We start from the raw sequence: 16,314 nt of genomic DNA on the forward strand, positions 1-16,314 counted from the left end.
AAAATGATAGGGCTCAACCGGGATTTGAACCCGGGACCTCGCACATTCATGGTGACCATGAGGGTTTAACCCGAAGCGCGAATCATACCACTAGACCATTGAGCCAGTTGTAGTTGTTGATATTGAGCTTTGTAAGAGCTCTCTATATTATGCCTTCACGCATAAAAAGTAGCGCGAATCCTTCTGTTTGTTTATCCGTCACCTTCTGGTACTGCTGCATTTTCTCGTTTCATGTCTGGTGAGTGGTCGCTTGAAGCTTTCCGACATGCACCCCATCCATTCCCTATCCCTCTCTTCTTTTCTCGATTTCGCGCCCTCCCCTTCAAACTTTGAGGCCTCAAAATATAATCCGTTTTTGTCTATCTCTTTCCACCTTGATCATCCAGGTCATTCCTTGTCGCCTAAATGGCGCGCTCCACGATGACGTACGGGGTCTGCCCGCCGTCTCGGTAGCGGGGACCAAACCCCAGGATTTTCAGAGTTGTGCGATGTGCCTCTTCCGTGCTGCGCCGCGGCTTTCTAAGACGGGATTTGTTGAGAAGTGGCAGCAAGCGAGCGGGCGGGTGTTCTTGGCACACACCGTCCGACAAGATGTCCGACTTGGTAGAAACTAACAAAGACGGAGAATAAGCGACTCCGACAGACGACCCAGATGGCTTTAGGAGATGAAATCTTTTTGGTGGGCAAACCCTTGTCTTGAAAGATGAAACAAAAAAAAGTCCCCTACACAACACTCAAAGAACTCCCCGGATCCACCAAGTCTTCGCCCCGTCCCGTTTTGCGTCGTCTCCACCGACCGACCCCAGAGCCAAGAATTCAACACCCCGAGATGATCTACAACCAGGACCATCCAAGCCACCTGCCGAGAACTTCCTTGGATGACGCGCTCGAATCGCCTTGTTTGAAGCACCTTTGACAGGTATAATAGGTTCCTCGCAGTTGCGTGTTATCTGGTACATTCCGGCCGTTACGGCATGTGGGGAGTCGGGGGACCGTTGGGATGGAGAGGACAGGGAGTGGCATGTGCATCAATGACATCAACCGTTATCTTGGACTGAGTTTATCTCATGTGTATGTATATATTATAGTCCATCTACCTCTACAACAGCAGTGCCATCTTAGTTTCCCTCAACCGATCTTGCCAAAGGCCACCTCCATACAACCACCATCACCAACAGACAATACCACCACAAGTCACCACCAACACAAATTCATCACAATGCTAGCCCGCCGCGGTGTAATAGCCGACGAACTCACCGAATCCAGGTCCCACGTTCAAGAAGCAGTACTCGGAAGCAGCCCCAACAATCGAACCACCCCAAAATCGCACTCCGAACCACATCCCGAACCCCCCAAAACTTGTACCGATCCAAACTGCCATTTCTCGCCCTCTACCTCCGAATCAGCATCAGCAACCTCCTCTTCCACCGTTCGCCAAGCACAAGGAACAGACCACCACAAACACCCCACACACCACAGCCACCACCACCATCACCACGAATGGGATAACCTACCGGGAATCACCTCAGAAGCAGAGGTTTTGCGGCAGATAAAGATGCAGCAGCAGCAAAGGGAACAACAACACCACAAATGGGACAACCTACCGGGAGTCACCTCCGAGGCCGAGGTTCTGCGGCAAATGCAGCAGCGGGAACAGCGGGAACAGCAACAGAAAAACGATGGTGGTCAGGAGCAGAGCCAGGGCCTGGACCAGGGTTCCCAGGTCCAGGGAGGTAACGGCAATAAGCCAAAACAAGCGACATCTGAAGAAGAAGAAGAAGGGCAGGCTGGGAGCAGTATCACTGGAACCTTCTCTAAGGTGGACAGAGGACAGGAGCAAGATAAAGGGAAGCAGAGGGAGGGTGATAGTCCGAATAGGGGACGGAGGGTGGGTAGTACGGGGAAAAGTCACGGTTAGTCAAGAATTTACTGCGTGATGTTGCAAATGTGCTGACAGATCCTTAGGTACAGAGGCGAATGTAGGAAGCTGGAGTCATTCAAGGGAAAGGAGAAGTTCTTCCGCCGAGGACGAGGCGGGAGCTGGAAAGGGAGGAGCAACACAGGGTTCATATGACCCCAATGACTATGACCGAGGAGCGTACGTGGAGACTAGTAGGGTTGGGATGGAGTAGTCATTCACCACCTCAATGTCGACTACCATCCAGTTCAATCTTTTCTTATATCTTTCTCAAAAAGTCTGATCATTGTACCAACAACGAGACAACTCGATCACACCCCCCCTCACTGCAAATTAACAAACAACCCCCCATCAACCAACACCTGCGCCCCCGTCACATACCCACTCAACTCCTCACACGCCAAAAACACCGCCGGCCCACCCACATCCCCCGGCCGTCCCAGTCGTCCCAGCGGTATCCGTCCCTCCATATACCTCCTCTTCTCCCTTCCATTTTCCTCATCAGCGTTCAAATCCCCCTCATTCAACTGCGTCTCCACCGTCCCCGGCAGTATCGAATTACACCGTATCCCATACCTCCCCAACGCACACGCCATACTCTGCATCAAACTCAACACCCCGGCCTTGGTGGGCGTATAATGCGTCTGCCCTGCCCCTCCCACCAGCGCAGAAATGGAGCTGATGCCTATTATGCTTCCGCCCGGCGGATCCTGGTGACGCGCCATCTGTCGTGCAGCCGCTTGGACGACGTAGAATGCTCCGTCTAGGTTGGTTCGGACCGTGTTACTGAATAAGTCCGCATCCATGTCCAAAAAATCGGCGAATTGGCAGATACCGGCGTTGGAAACGCAAATGTCTAGGCGGTCGGTCTTGAATGTGTCGAGGGCGAATTTGACGAGAGCTGGACCGGTGGACGGGTCGCGGACGTCGCCGGGTAGGAGAGCTAGGTCGCCTATTGTTGTGTGCTGCGGTGAAGAGGAGGAAGACTTGAGGGCTGCGGCTTCGGCGATCAAAGAGTCAACGTGGTGTCGGTCGCGCGGGAGATCGAGGTGGTTAACGGCTACGGAACAGCCTTGGGAGAGAAAGGCGAGGGTGATGGCGCGGCCGATGCCGGTTGTGCCACCGGTGATGATGGCGGTTTTGGAGGCTAGGAGGTTGGTTGGTGGCATTTTGGGGATGGGAATTGTCGATGTTGATGTGGAATTTGGGGTGGTGAAACTGTGACTTTTCGATATGTTTTTGGAATAAAGGAAGTGCGGTTTGATGGGGTACAAGCTAGAAAACGAGAATGAAGAGAAGGTTTCGGTTAGTTTTCGTCAGACACTTCAAGCAGTGATCACAAAGAGATGGTGTTGAGCCAAGGGAGCTTCAGATTAAAGTCTCACATGTACTGCGTATATTCATGTCATCATCAATCACCTCCATCTCATATTGCAAAGTGTAATCCATCCAATTGGCCCGACTAAAAACCATCACAGGCTAAGAGAGCAGATGGTGTTCGAGAGCTGCGCAGACAAAATGGAGGGGAAGAGGGGAAGCAAAAATATGGTGGGTCCCAAAACCAATTCCTTGGCCCACCATAGTGGGGCCGAACCCAGAGATTCCTCCACTGTACCTCGGGGAGAATTACAGCGAGATTGGCGAGGTCGGTCCCGTCATTCCACTTGTCCGGGCACCAATTCCTTCTGGTCCCTCCATGCTGGAGATGAATTCTGCTTACGTATGTGATGCTTTACATTCTTCAAAGGATTTTCGAATGGTAGATACTAGTTCAATTGATATTCTCAGAGGTTTCATCATTGAGAGTTCTAACTTCAGAGCTGCCATAGAGGTTCTCACGATGACGTCAGTGCTGTGCTCCGAGTAATGATCGGATCGATTGGTTTTGGGTTACATGCTCAAAAAAGGAGGACGGATGAAGTATTGATCATTAAACTCATTTCAGACAAAACTTTGTAAACCTCATATACAACATTTCTTCTACAAGCTCGTAAGCTCCTGAATCCTCGCTACAAACCCATCAAGCACCCCGTCACTCTCCTCCTTCTCCTTTGTCACCCCCGGCGCCGGCGCCGGCTTCGTCTCCTCGACACCTGTGACACCCAAACTAGCACCCGCAGGTGTCAACGGTGCCACGGGTGGTGGCGTAAGCAAATAAGCACTGGGGATCAACTTTGCCCTCGCCACGGGATTAAGCGTCAACCCAAAGCCCGGCTTATCCAGGTCCGCCGTCGTCAAGAACCCCTTGGTCGGGATGGGTTCATCCAAGAACAAATCACCAAACACCGGCAGCACGCTCTTCCCGTCAGGCGAGTTAGCCAAGTACTCCTGGAACGGCGTATTCGGCTGGCTCATCACAAAGTGGTAGCTATACGGTCCACTGGCGTGCGGGACAACGGGAATGTCGTAAGCGGCCGCCATGGCAGCCACGCGGAGCAGCTCCGTCATGCCGCCGAGCCACATCACATCCGGCTGGATGATGTCCAGGTTTCTGCCCTCAATCAGCTTGCGGAACCCGTAGCGCGAATACTCGTGCTCGCCCGTGGTGAACTTGACGGTAGGGTGGGCACGCTTGATCTGCTCGAAGCCGTCCGTGTCGTCGGGGGAAAGACACTCCTCCCACCAGTTGATGTCGAGGTCCTTGGTCTTCTCGACAATCTCAATCGTGTACGACACGTTGAGCGACATGTAGCAGTCCACCATCAGGGGGAAGTCTGGGCCGACGGCCTCGCGATGCTTGCGCAGGAACTCAATGTTCTTTTGCAGGCCGACGTGCCCTTCCTCCGGGCAGTAGGGGAGCGGCACCTTGGCGCCCCAGAAACCCATCTCCTTGGCGGCTGGCGGGTCGGGACCGGTGCAGTAGAAGTTGAGACGCTCCTTGGTGGCGCCACCAATCATCTTGTAGACGGGCTCGTTGCGGATCTTGCCGAGGAGGTCCCAGAGGGCGAGGTCGATGACCGAGATAACGGCGACGGGAAGACCCTTGCGGCCGTAAAACATGGAGGCGCGGTACATTTGCTCGAAGAGGTGGTTGGTGTTTCGGGGGTCGGCGCCGATGAGGAAACGTTCAAAGTGTTGGTGGACGAGCCAGCATGCCGGAGGACCTGTATTGTGGTGTCTTGGTTAGCTTGCCTTGCGTCTTGTGTGAATCTGGAAGTTGAACATTACCTCCAAAGCCAGTTGCGAATCCGACGGTGCCATCGCTGGCCTCGATCTCAACAAAGAAGGAGCCCAGGACATTGATGCCCCAGCTTGTACGGGACGCCCGATACTTTTCCCATTGTGAGCATGGCGTTGAGATGGAAGAGTCGATCAGCCTGTGCTGTTAGTGTTCAGTCCCGAGGAGAGTCTTGGTAAAAGTCATACCAATGGCCGCCCTTGACATTGTGGTAATCACCACCCGAGCCAACGCCACCGATCACAAAAGATCGTATGCTCTTGATGGTAGGGAACTGTCTTGCTGTCGCCATTGTATTTGTGAGTCTTGAAGGAAAGGAGGCATGAAGCCGAGAACGAAATGCACGGGAAGCGAGAAGGCGTCCAAGTATATCTCAGCTGAGCCAGACGAGCTCTACCTAACCTCGGCTTTTTCCAACATGGGAAAGCATGATGGACGATGATCACTAGCCACTCACCAAAGAACAGTCGAGAACTCGGGCCACTATTCGGGTGGTGATGTCCCGACGGCGAGCAAAGACTCAACACACCACACACATGGGGTTTTGGAGATGCCGAGCTGTTTGTTCGCCCGGGAATGGTTTTGATCTTAGGTTGGTCTGGTCCCTTGATGCAGCAAGCCATCAACCCCACCTCCACGTTTCAATGGTGACCGCATCAACGGCTGCTGAAAAACATACCGGCAACTAAGATACCCGATGAGCCTGATGTTAATGTGGATTCCATTTTCTTGTTGTATGGTTCGGACGAATAGTCCGTCATTTTTACCATCGACATAGGGTTGTTGATGGTTGCGACGGAGCTCGCAGGTACCAAGGCCTGGCCAATGCCTGCCTCTGCTTATCCCGTTTGGGAATTCTACCTATTCATTAATTCTTCCCCGCTGGCCCAGGCTCGTACCGATTTCACTGCTCGACATCATCAGCCCGAACCTCTTCTGACACGGGCCATTTCTAACCACCCATGGAAAGATCACTTTGTCTGCGTGCGCATGCACACCTTCCATTCCGCTCGCCCGCCAAGCCCACCTGGAAAATGTTGAGCTGCAGAGTCTTGGCCAGGACCTGAGTGGCTCGATGCCCGTGTTGGTTGCTGTTCACAAGAAAGAAGGTTCGTTTTTCTGAGGGATTGGTCTTTCCTATCCATTTCTCGGGCAGTTAACTTGAACCCAAAATGAAACATGCCTACTTAGCCCTAGAATCAATCATTTGAAAATTACTCTACAAATTTATTTCTGTTTCGTTGCTCCCACACTTTGCTATCCAATAGACGTTGCTCAATTCATGCACAATTTACCGTCTCGGTTGTCGGTGTTCTTACACAAACAAGAGCGCACTGACCTCGAACCCACGGACACACAGGATCGACATCAGCAGGGCCTCCACTCCACCCAGGCAACCTAAACGGCATCCGCTGCTTTTCATCCCGAACAGCCTCCCCGCTCGGTCACCATCACGCCGAGCAACCCAACGCGACTACAACCCTCGGCTCAGATCGGCCGTCCCCAATCGCAATCATCAATCAGTATACAGGCATCCGACCGAATCGTTGCCGACCAGCGCCATGGCTGCTGCTGCTTCCGGGCAACAGCATCATGCAGCGGCAGGAGGACCGTCACGACCGCCATTGTTCCAATTCCAGGGGCAGCAGAAGCAGCAGCAGCAGCATGGCCCGCCAAATGCCTCCGTCTATAGCGACGACGGCCAGCAGAGCGGCGACGATGACGACGACGACGACGACGACAATAACCACGCTAATGACCAGGTGCTTCCTAATGGCAAGCGAAAGAGACCTCTTTCTGTCTCGTAAGTCCATACATTCGTTCATTTCATTCTTTTTCTATTGGCCTCGACGACGACCTCCACTATACACTCGGCATTGTTTGTTAGTGCCACCATGTATTACACACGTTGTTGATAACACCCCGTACCCCGTCCTGGCATCGTCACCACCAACAATAATTCACATCATCATCAACACGGCGAGCTTTTTATAGGCATCTTGTGAACCTCTACTTCAATTTCAATTACAATCGTGGTGTAGTGTTGTATCGGCCAATGAAACTAACCAGGGATTACAAGGTGTGAAACTTGCAAAACTCGAAAGGTTCGCCTGATCTTCCCAATTGCAACCCATCTCCCCGCCTTTCCAATACTAATCCTGAACTAGGTAAAATGCGACCGCGGTCAACCAGCCTGCGGGTGGTGTAGTAGAAATACAGTTGTGTGCGAGTACAAAGAACGAAAGAAGCCCGGCCTTAGAGCAGGCTATGGCCGCGAGTTAGAGCAACGTCTCGACAATCTCGAAGCAGAACTCAAAAGACACGCCGACATCTTAGCGGCACACGGACTCGACCTCAACACGAGCCCGGGGAGTGTCCACAGTCGTGCTACCCTCAGCATCAATGCCAACAACAGAAATAACCATGCGCCATCAGGCCATCGGAGCACACCGAGCCTGCCGAGCAACGGCCACGGCACACCGCGCGATACAGGACCCCCTCCGGTCTTCGCTCACGCCGGCCCAGATTCGGCTGAGAGGGCTCTATTCATGCACAAGCCCCCGACTTCAGCCGACTTCAGTCTGGGCCCTCACACTCCAGCCATTGTCCATGACAACTTCCAGCACGTGGCAACTCCCCAGCCTCGTATGCAGCCGGCCATGACCCCTAGTGCGGCTGTTCAAGAGTACTATGGTGCCCCCCGAGCCGTCTCCCATCAGATGGCGGGTCCGTCGCTAACAACAGCCGTTTTGCCGGCCACGCAAGGGCAAGGAGGCGCTGAACAGGAGCTTCCGCCGTATGGCGTTTGTTACGCTCTCATGGAGCTATACTTCAAGCACATCCACCCATGGTGTCCAATCCTGAACCGTGAGACCACAAAAGATCTGTTTTTTGGAGAGAGAATCCCGAACGAGGAAGAAAAGATCCTGCTACATGCCATTGTTGCTACAGCCATGAGATTTGCAACTGACAAGATGCTCCCCAAGGAGAGTCGGCAGCGTTTCTACACGGCCTCGAAGCAGCGTGTTTTACTCTATGGAATGGAACATTCGTCCGTCATGTCTCTGCAAGCCCTGGTGATCCTTGCGCTGGATCTATGCGGTAGTAGCAACGGGCCCCCAGGATGGAACATCATGGCTCTCATCACTCGAGGGGTGGTGCAGCTTGGCTTGGCCGTCGAGACGAACTCCATGACAGTTTGTCCAAGCTATCCCTCAATCTACACTCTTCGCGCCATGGTCCTTCCAGAACCACGCGACTTCGCCGAGGAGGAGACCCGCAGAAGGTTGTTCTGGATGGTATATGTGCTCGATCGCTACGCTACCATTTCCACGGCGTTCGACTTTGCCCTTGATGACAAGGAAATTGACCGGATCCTTCCATGCCGCGACGAATTGTGGATCAAGAATCAGAAAGTTGAGACTCGATGGTTCCACGCCGCTGACGATGATAGTCGACTCAACAGCAACAGCTCCGCCGACTACCAAGTCAACAAGCCCGAGAATCTTGGTGCCTTCAGCTACTATATCGAGATCCTGGGTATTCTCTCCAAGATCCACAAGTTCCTCAAGCAGCCCGTCGACATCTCGTCTCTCACCGATGTTGAAAATTGGCAGCACCGCTATCGAGAACTGGACACAATGCTCAAGGTGTGGAAATTCGAGCTCCCCGATGACTACAGCAACATGGCCAAGATCTATGAGCACCCCAGGGTTGCCCGTACTCTAAGCTGCGCCTGGATCATGCTCCATGCGACCTACCACACCGCCGTCATTCGTCTGCACTCGTCAGCCGCATACCCCACCGTCCGTTCACCCATCTTCTCTCCCTCCTACATGGCCTCTCAGACCTGCCGCGACACAGTCAATAATATCCTTGCCCTGGGTAAATTCGTCGTCGAATACAACTTGCTCTCCACACTTGGCCCCCCCTTTGCGTTCACGCTCTGGGTTGCTGCCCGCGTTCTACTGGTCCACGGCAGCACCGTTGAGCGCAGCCTCAACCCGGATATCCAGTTCTTTGTTGACACCCTGCGCGAAATGGGCAAGTACTGGCCCGTAGCCACGCGCTACTCCAATCTCCTGACACGGGTGCTAGACGAATACAAGGCCAGCGTGAGCGAGGGCGACGAGGTGACACCCAGTAGCGTGCGGATTCTGGCGGACATGCGACGGACCGCATTCGATTTGGACCTGTTGATCAGTCGCCAGCCTAGGCATGGCTCGCGGCAATACGGAGCTTTGACCGGTACCGCGGCCGGAAACAGTTTGATGAGCACAGGCGTCATGATGCCTGTCAACAATAACAGTAACGGGCATTTTGCTACGGGAGCAGAAGGAGGAACAGCAGGAGGGGGAGGAGGGGGAGCCAACGACCTGGAATATCTCGATGTTTTTGACTTCTTCAACATGCCCAGGTTTCCTCTGTCAGCCATTGCCCCAGCACAGAATGCTAGCGGGACTGAAATGAACCAGAACCACAGTGTGGGCCAGGGACATGGTATGGAGGGAATCGGCGGCGGAAGAGGACTAATTGATGATGGCGGAAGTGGTAGCAAGCAACAGCCAGGCCAAGGCATAGGCAGCGATGTCATGCATGGCTCGGCAATGGGAGGAGGAGGATCGGCACAGGGAGTGGGGCGGTTCAATATCATGGACTTTACGGTGTATCCTGAGCGCGATTGGCTTGAGAATCCTCGCGGTTCTTCTTGGGTCGATGCTACAGGAGGAAGGCCTGAGCAAGGCATTGGTGCTAGTGGCCCTAAGACAAGAACTGGGACTAGAAGTGCGGAAGGCGCTGGGGCTACTCTTTAGGACCAGGAGCGCCCCCAGAACCCTCAACCCCCGCGTCGGACAGGAAGGAAAAGGAAATACAAGAGGGTGGTTTGCATCCGATGTAATCGGTCGAAATAGAAGGTGAGTTATTCCTATCTTGTGGGGAGGTGCTGATATTGACATGGCCATGTTCTTTCAGTGTGACCGCCAACGCCCTTGCTCAAATTGCATCCGTCTCAACAAACAAGATGATTGCCGATATGAGTACCTCTATTGAACGCGTCCGCGGCCAAAGAGCAGCCAGCAGCTGTCTAGAACTGGTGCTGCTGGAACACTCAGAACAACTAGCACAGACGAACCGCAGTTCACATTATATTTCTTTTCTCGGAAGGATGAAGGAAACAGGTAGCGAGCGGGCCTAGGCGCGTGTTCTTGGATATAGAGCCCGTGATCATACACGCAGGGGATGGCTTATAATGTAGTGCTTTGGCAGGCATAAGCATGCTTGGCTTTTCTTGCTTATTGTATAACGGAAATAGCGAGTACAAGGTAGTCAGTTGAATAACTTGACGAAGGGGAAATAGCGGTGTTCTTTGAAGTAATGTTTATCTCGGACCCGTCCGTCCAGTCTGCTCTTCTGAGGACATCTATCATGGAGTTATTCTGGGTGTTCTACTGTTTGCACTCAATGCCGTGCACCCCATCTCTTTTTACCTAGGTACATTACACCTTGCTCCTTTACCATACACGGTAAGTAAACTTAGACGTGTATATGCAAAGAATCGATACGTAGTTTCGATGAGGAGAAAATAGAGGAAAGAGAATTGTTATCCGAGGCGAGGCGAACAAGAGCACATGAGAGAACCACTCGACCGCCTGGATCGGATCGGATAGGATCGCCGGAACCGCCCGCCCGCCTGTCGGTCAGTCAAGGATCAATCAGTTCAATTCAAAGTGGAGACATTTCAGTTGCATGCACGAATTGCCAATCGTCAAAGTTCGGGGGAGAAAAAGCAGAAAGAAAAAAAAGAGACAGAAATGGATGATCCATGTTTTAAGCCGTCCCGCGGGCCGCATGAGGCGGCTATGAGCGGGCACAATGAGCGGGCATACATAGTAATGAGCGGGCATCGATGGATGCGGGGAAATCTGAGACCTACAGGATGGGAATTCGTGCACGTCGGTGACGGTGTTTCAATCTCCAATGGGAGAATCGTGAGAAAACAGACATGAGCGGGGAGGAGAGGAAAGGAGAGCAAAAGGAAAGAGGCGGGGTGGATTGAATTGAATTGATTGATTGATTGATTGACGGCACGTGCTATGTTGCTCAGCGCAGATACTCATTTCTTTCCTTTTTGATCATCGCATCGTCAAAAAAGAAGAAGAACCGAAGAAGAACGAACAACAGACCCCGGTCAATCGCGGCCTCGGGACTCGTTTCGCTTGGAGATCATTTTTCGTTAGTTAGTTTAGTTGGATACTTAGGTAAGCAAGCAAGCAGCCTTGCGGATGAATCCGTTGGTTGTCGTTGTCGATTGAATTGATTGAATTAACGGGTAATTATTTTGGGGTATAATTATCTCATCTCATCTCATCTCATCTTATTGATCGACTTGCGTATCTGTACAGTATTGGTGGACATTGGATCGGAGATAACATTACACTATTGGCACTATTGGCACACGACTCGCTCGCTTGCACATGATGACGAACGGATGTTGGGTCGCCGTTGTCTTTGAATCGAACTGTAGAGGTATAAAAGACAGTCCCCCTCTGCGAACCCCTCTTTCTCGAAATGGCCTCGCGTGTTTCGTCCGTTCGGTGTGTGTCTCGGTCAATCGGTGGTTGATAGGTGGTATGACGACTTGTCGTTCGGTTTGTTGTTGTTGTTGCTTTATCAATGGATTCCACTTGGGTGTGAGTGGGGTTTGGTCGCGATGGGCCGCGGACCGGGGAAAGAAAGACACAAGGCGTGCTAAGCTGGAAGTGGTTAGGGTGATGTGCATTGGGCGGTGAGCGCCTTTGTACCTTTGTAGCCTTTGGCAGCTGGTGGATGAGTGTATGTGTTAAGAAAATGGTATCAGAAGCTACCAAGGCGATAACAGGAGGAAAAACGGCTGACAGCTGGGAGAAGATGTTAAAGGACTGGTGTGTGGTGTCATTGGTGTGAGCGGGTACCTGTTCGGCGCAACCCTTGTCTCTGGCACAACCCGCGTCTGGGCCTCTTTTCACCCCGACTGGTAGGTGGTCTTGGCTGCATCTGTAAGCGGGCTGCAACGATTGCGCCAGTGTCAGTCATTGGCGACGAAATGCACGCATTCTCTGCTTGTGCAGTGGTGACCTGGCGCGTCCTCGACCTCTGGAATCGAATCCACAACGGACGCCAGTCATTTCTGCTCTGTGTTGTTCAACGCCTTCATACCCAACACGAAGCACATGAGGACCGGACCGGGGCCTCAAATGGGGACAAGTGGAAGACATGGATCATTCTGCTTGAGGAACCCGGGGCCACGGGGACAGGGGGGGATGTCCAACCAGTGCTCGCCATTTTGGTCGTTATCATTCAATTTTCCTTTTTTTTTTCTTCTTTTTTTTTTCGCTCTTTATTTTTTTCTCTTCATTTCCCTTCGTCTGTCTACCCATACCCACCGACCGATGTCCTATACCTCTAGCCTATAGACCGGCGAGGCCCCGTCTCCTCTTCCTCTCAATTCTGCTGTCATCAGGATCCCAGTGTCAATATCGGAACACCCACTTTGCCGGGTTCACCGTCCTTTGCCGGCCAATCCTTGCGAGTCCCGAGTCAACGATCCGTGGTCCTCGTGCTTTTTCCCGACCTTCTTTTTCTCCATCCTGCCTGCAAAATCTCCGACACGGCATTCGGGTATCTGTGCACAGGTGTTCCCTACCTGTTCCTTACCGACTTCTACGCTGTTCGTCCCTAAAAGCCACAGCGCCAAAGCGAGTCCAGATTCGTGCTCCCGGGGCCGCCGATCCTCCAGTCAATCAGGGGTCGACATTTCAGCAGCATGGTGGAGGTGGTGTTGACCAAGACACCATCCTCCTCCTCCTCATCCTTCTCCTCTTCATCCGCCTGTGACGACAACACATTCCACCGACGGTCCCCGAGTAGCCCGACGAGTCCAGTATACACACTATAGGCATGGGAATGGGAATGGCAGACGCCGCGACCCCGACCGCCGACTGCGAACAAGAAGTAGCCGTTGCCGCCGCTGCTGCTCCTCCTGCTACTGCTGCTGCTGCTGAGCCCGTAGCTGAGCTCGTGCCGCAAAATCCTCCAACATCACCCACCGCCGTCATGGGATCCAGCGGCGATAACTCCGCCCAGGGGGCACAGCCGTCGGCTATGCGGTGCTGCTGTGGAAGGGAGGACTGCGTCTATCTTAGGCACAACTGTACTCTCCTCAAGAGTGTCGAGCGCGATGTCCATACGGCCGCCAAAATGGGCCAGGTGAGTAATCAATGACGCAGACCTGCTTCCTGTTTGATGCGTGCCGCATTCCTTTCATCCGCTCCCTGTGCGCCCGTCACCACCGTCAATTGCTCCCTTCATATCCCTGATTTGGCTCCGACCATGGCTTGGTTGCAAAATCATCTGCATCTACCTTGTCTTCCTCACAGATTGCACAATGCTAGAGTGGTCGGAAAAGACACCTGCAACGCACAGCAAATGGCGCGCGCGACAACCCAGGCCGGAGGAATGCTTCTCCTCGCTGACCTTTTCCCTCCAGACTCTGCTCATCCGCCATGAAGCCTACATGGCCGCCGCCGAACGCGACCGCGCCGAACTCACCGCTCGCATTGAACAGCTGGAACGCGAAAATGCAGAGCTCGAGGAGAAGAACAGGGAAACGATACACGAGAATTACAGCCTCCATGCCGAACTCGAGTCGCTCAATGACACCGTCCGAGAGGCCGACACCCGCATTGACTACCTCGAGACCACCCTGCGCGAGTCCCAGCGCGAGATCCGCCGACTGGAATTGGCGGCGGAGAGGGCAGCGACCCTGGAGAAGCAACTCTCCATGCTCGAGGAGGAGCAAGCGACACTACAGGCGACTTTGGTCAATACACAGGAGGAGGCGCGCACCGCCATCACACGTTGGAAGCAGGCCGAAAAGGGTATCAACGACTTGCAGGAACAACTGGAGCGCATGGAGAAGGAAGCAAAAGAAGAACGGGAACGACACGCCGAGGTTATCGGCCGTATCGAAAAACAACGAGAAATGGAAAAGGAGCTCAGCACGGCAGCAGGCAGACTTAAGGGCGCTGCCGCGGTCAAGTCCCTATCCGACACCAAGAGCACGCGCAATGTCGTGTCGCATTTCGTACGCGACCTCTTGCAGGACAACGCCAACCTACAACTGGGCATTGCCGAACTGCGTGAGATGCTAATGAACTCACACGACGAAATCCAACTCCTACGGGAACAGATACATTATCACCAGCCGTCATCAAGTGATCCGAAGCAGTTGGGTACCGTATCAACACTACAGACCGAATTCGACGATCCAGACTCGGCCAAAACACCAAAGATCTCACAAGCCGTACATGTCCACCATCATTACCATATCGCCCAGAAGGGCGAGTCACGAAAACAAAAGAAGAACAGGAGATCCATGACTTCAGGTACCTTTTCGCCGCCACACATCATCTCAGCACCTACAACACCAGTATCCTCCCAGAACCCCCAATGGCAGGCGGGCCGTGGCCTTGGGCCACCCTTTATCCCGCGTCACAGTGCTCACGATTCCACCTCGACAGCAGCAGGCCGTTGGTCCCTAATCTCCGAAATGCCCTCCGAATTCGCGCCATCCTCCGCGCCGACCTCTCCCCAATCGAACCCCCGGCGCAATTCCGTCTTCGACCGCGGCATCATTGAGGTGTCGGTCCCCAACTCTCCCACAACAAGTGTCGATCCAACTTCCCCCGAATGGAACCGAAAGTCGCACCGCAGACAGGCATCGCAATGGTCGACTCGTAGTACGGCCATGCACAATTCCGGCACCTGTTCACCACCGTATCCCGGCCACCGTTCGCTAGCCGGTCTCGTTCTTGCCGAGGAGCTCAACCAGGCCATGGGCGCCTACACCACCGACGACGTACCTGACATGGCCCACGGGGTTTCCTCCGCCGAAGACGACACCGTTGAGACCATGAGCGCAAATGGCGACGTCGATGACCCGGAAATTGTGACCGACGACACGATTCACAGAGATCTCGACTTCCACCCCGAAGCGGCAGAGCAACGAACAGGAGGACTCCGACGGATGACCTCACACGAATCCATCATGTCCCTCTCCAACGGTCTCGACATCCACACCCTCAAGGTCCGCCCGAGCCAACTGACGCTGCGACCCCTCGGCCTCAGCGCCGCCGGAACCGGAATCAGCAACGTCACGGCCATGCCGACCATCTCGGCGCGCGGTTCGCGCGGAAGCATGCACGCCAGAGATAATTTGGCCCTGGTAGGACAGCGCCTACCCCGACCCGTATCCACCTCCCAGAATAACAAACGTCCCTCGGTTGCCGAGCCGCCCTTCTTCCTCAATCCCAATCGTCGCGCCCACACTGACGGTTTGCATATGTCCTCTTCTGTGCGATCAACAGCCTCCCGTCAGCTGTCTCTTCCTACCTTGGGTAGGCTAGTCTCGTGGCGGCCTTGGAGCCAGAGTTCTAGCCAGCCGACTACCGCAATCGACGCAGCACCCGGAACGGGAAGAACAGGATTGGAGCCGACCCCGGAACTCCCCGAGCCCACACCCACCCCTTTTGGAACAGGAAGCACAGGCACAGGCACCGGCCTAGGCATCGCCATTGCTGCAAGCGACGGCAAGTCATCCTACCGAAGCGTCAGCTCGTCCACCACCACTGGCACGGCCGGCACGGCAACTACGACCACAACCACCCCCCTGTCGTCCTCCTTGCGGTCCGTGTCCTCTGCGACGACGGGGACGACCATTAAGCCTAGGGCGCCGGGCATCAATCAACCCGGCGTGATCCCAGGGTTTCTGTCGAGGAAGGGTGGGTTGCCGAGTAAAGTGACGGTGGAGGCGTTGGATGTGAGCCAGCTGGGGAGTATTGAGGAGGCTTTGAGGGAGGGGATATAGGGGTGATGAATAAGGGGATCTATAAAGGAAAGGAATTAATGATGTGGAATGATGGCTGCTGTAGAAGGCAGGAAGGGGAAATACGACAAACATGTTGGATTTGCATATTGCAATATTACCACATCATAACTTTTTCTTTTTTTCTTTGGATACAGATGGCATCAGAATCAGTTGTTTGAGATTTTTACAGCCACCTACTTCGAGGCATGGTCAGCAGGAAGAGATCTTGGATCTTAAAAGAGGGTATTTCTTGGATGGATTTGTGTTTTGGTTTTCTTTTGTTAGCATCTCTGCGTTCAGTGTTGCATTAGG

The 16,314-nt window shown here is 53.6% G+C and overlaps 6 protein-coding genes and 1 non-coding gene across 7 annotated transcripts; 3 read left to right on the plus strand and 4 right to left on the minus strand.

The window, feature by feature from the left end:
• Nucleotides 1-9: 9 nt before the first annotated feature.
• B0T23DRAFT_t417 lies at nt 10-105 on the minus strand. Its single transcript has one exon. It is a non-coding gene; the product is annotated as a tRNA-Pro (tRNA).
• Nucleotides 106-1,219: 1,114 nt separating this feature from the next.
• Nucleotides 1,220-2,074, plus strand: B0T23DRAFT_327096 (uncharacterized protein; the record flags this gene model as incomplete). Its single annotated transcript, XM_062835591.1, has 2 exons — nt 1,220-1,913; nt 1,974-2,074. The coding sequence occupies 2 exons, from the start codon at nt 1,220-1,222 to the stop codon at nt 2,072-2,074; spliced, it is 795 nt and encodes a 264-aa protein (XP_062688157.1).
• A 112-nt stretch (nt 2,075-2,186) lies between these two features.
• Nucleotides 2,187-3,421, minus strand: B0T23DRAFT_44136 (NAD(P)-binding protein). Its single transcript, XM_062840770.1, has 2 exons — nt 3,304-3,421; nt 2,187-3,193 (listed from the first exon to the last, which is right to left on the minus strand). Exon 2 carries the CDS (start codon nt 3,085-3,087, stop codon nt 2,242-2,244), a length of 846 nt encoding a protein of 281 aa, XP_062688158.1. The 5' UTR covers nt 3,088-3,193; nt 3,304-3,421; the 3' UTR covers nt 2,187-2,241.
• Nucleotides 3,422-3,842: 421 nt separating this feature from the next.
• B0T23DRAFT_44144 (enolase C-terminal domain-like protein) lies at nt 3,843-5,635 on the minus strand. The gene is made up of 3 exons (XM_062840776.1): nt 5,285-5,635; nt 5,087-5,235; nt 3,843-5,022 (listed from the first exon to the last, which is right to left on the minus strand). Exons 1-3 carry the CDS (start codon nt 5,386-5,388, stop codon nt 3,899-3,901), a joined length of 1,377 nt encoding a protein of 458 aa, XP_062688159.1. The 5' UTR covers nt 5,389-5,635; the 3' UTR covers nt 3,843-3,898.
• A 1,023-nt stretch (nt 5,636-6,658) lies between these two features.
• B0T23DRAFT_436207 (fungal-specific transcription factor domain-containing protein) lies at nt 6,659-10,014 on the plus strand (the record flags this gene model as incomplete). Its single annotated transcript, XM_062840566.1, has 3 exons — nt 6,659-6,900; nt 7,092-7,176; nt 7,265-10,014. 3 exons carry the CDS (start codon nt 6,659-6,661, stop codon nt 9,908-9,910), a joined length of 2,973 nt encoding a protein of 990 aa, XP_062688160.1. The 3' UTR covers nt 9,911-10,014.
• A 1,480-nt stretch (nt 10,015-11,494) lies between these two features.
• On the minus strand, nt 11,495-12,085 carry B0T23DRAFT_389981 (uncharacterized protein; the record flags this gene model as incomplete). The annotated part of the gene is made up of 1 exon (XM_062837849.1): nt 11,495-12,085. A coding segment is annotated over exon 1 (343 nt), but the record flags the coding sequence as incomplete, so codon positions are not given.
• A 961-nt stretch (nt 12,086-13,046) lies between these two features.
• Nucleotides 13,047-16,002, plus strand: B0T23DRAFT_367187 (uncharacterized protein; the record flags this gene model as incomplete). Its single annotated transcript, XM_062836413.1, has 2 exons — nt 13,047-13,347; nt 13,514-16,002. The coding sequence occupies 2 exons, from the start codon at nt 13,047-13,049 to the stop codon at nt 16,000-16,002; spliced, it is 2,790 nt and encodes a 929-aa protein (XP_062688162.1).
• Nucleotides 16,003-16,314: the final 312 nt, after the last annotated feature.

This window comes from Neurospora hispaniola, assembly GCF_033458365.1.
Source record: "Neurospora hispaniola strain FGSC 10403 chromosome Unknown B0T23scaffold_10, whole genome shotgun sequence".
NCBI lineage: Eukaryota > Fungi > Ascomycota > Sordariomycetes > Sordariales > Sordariaceae > Neurospora > Neurospora hispaniola.

Coding starts and splice junctions, on each gene's coding strand:
- B0T23DRAFT_44136 (XM_062840770.1), bottom strand. CDS start 3,087: ATGCCACCAACCAACCTCCTAGCCTCCAAAACCGCCATCATCACCGGT.
- B0T23DRAFT_44144 (XM_062840776.1), bottom strand. CDS start 5,388: ATGGCGACAGCAAGACAGTTCCCTACCATCAAGAGCATACGATCTTTT. Junction 5,236..5,284: donor AATGTCAAGGGCGGCCATTG/GTATGACTTTTA, acceptor CTAACAGCACAG/GCTGATCGACTCTTCCATCT. Junction 5,023..5,086: donor ATTCGCAACTGGCTTTGGAG/GTAATGTTCAAC, acceptor ACCACAATACAG/GTCCTCCGGCATGCTGGCTC.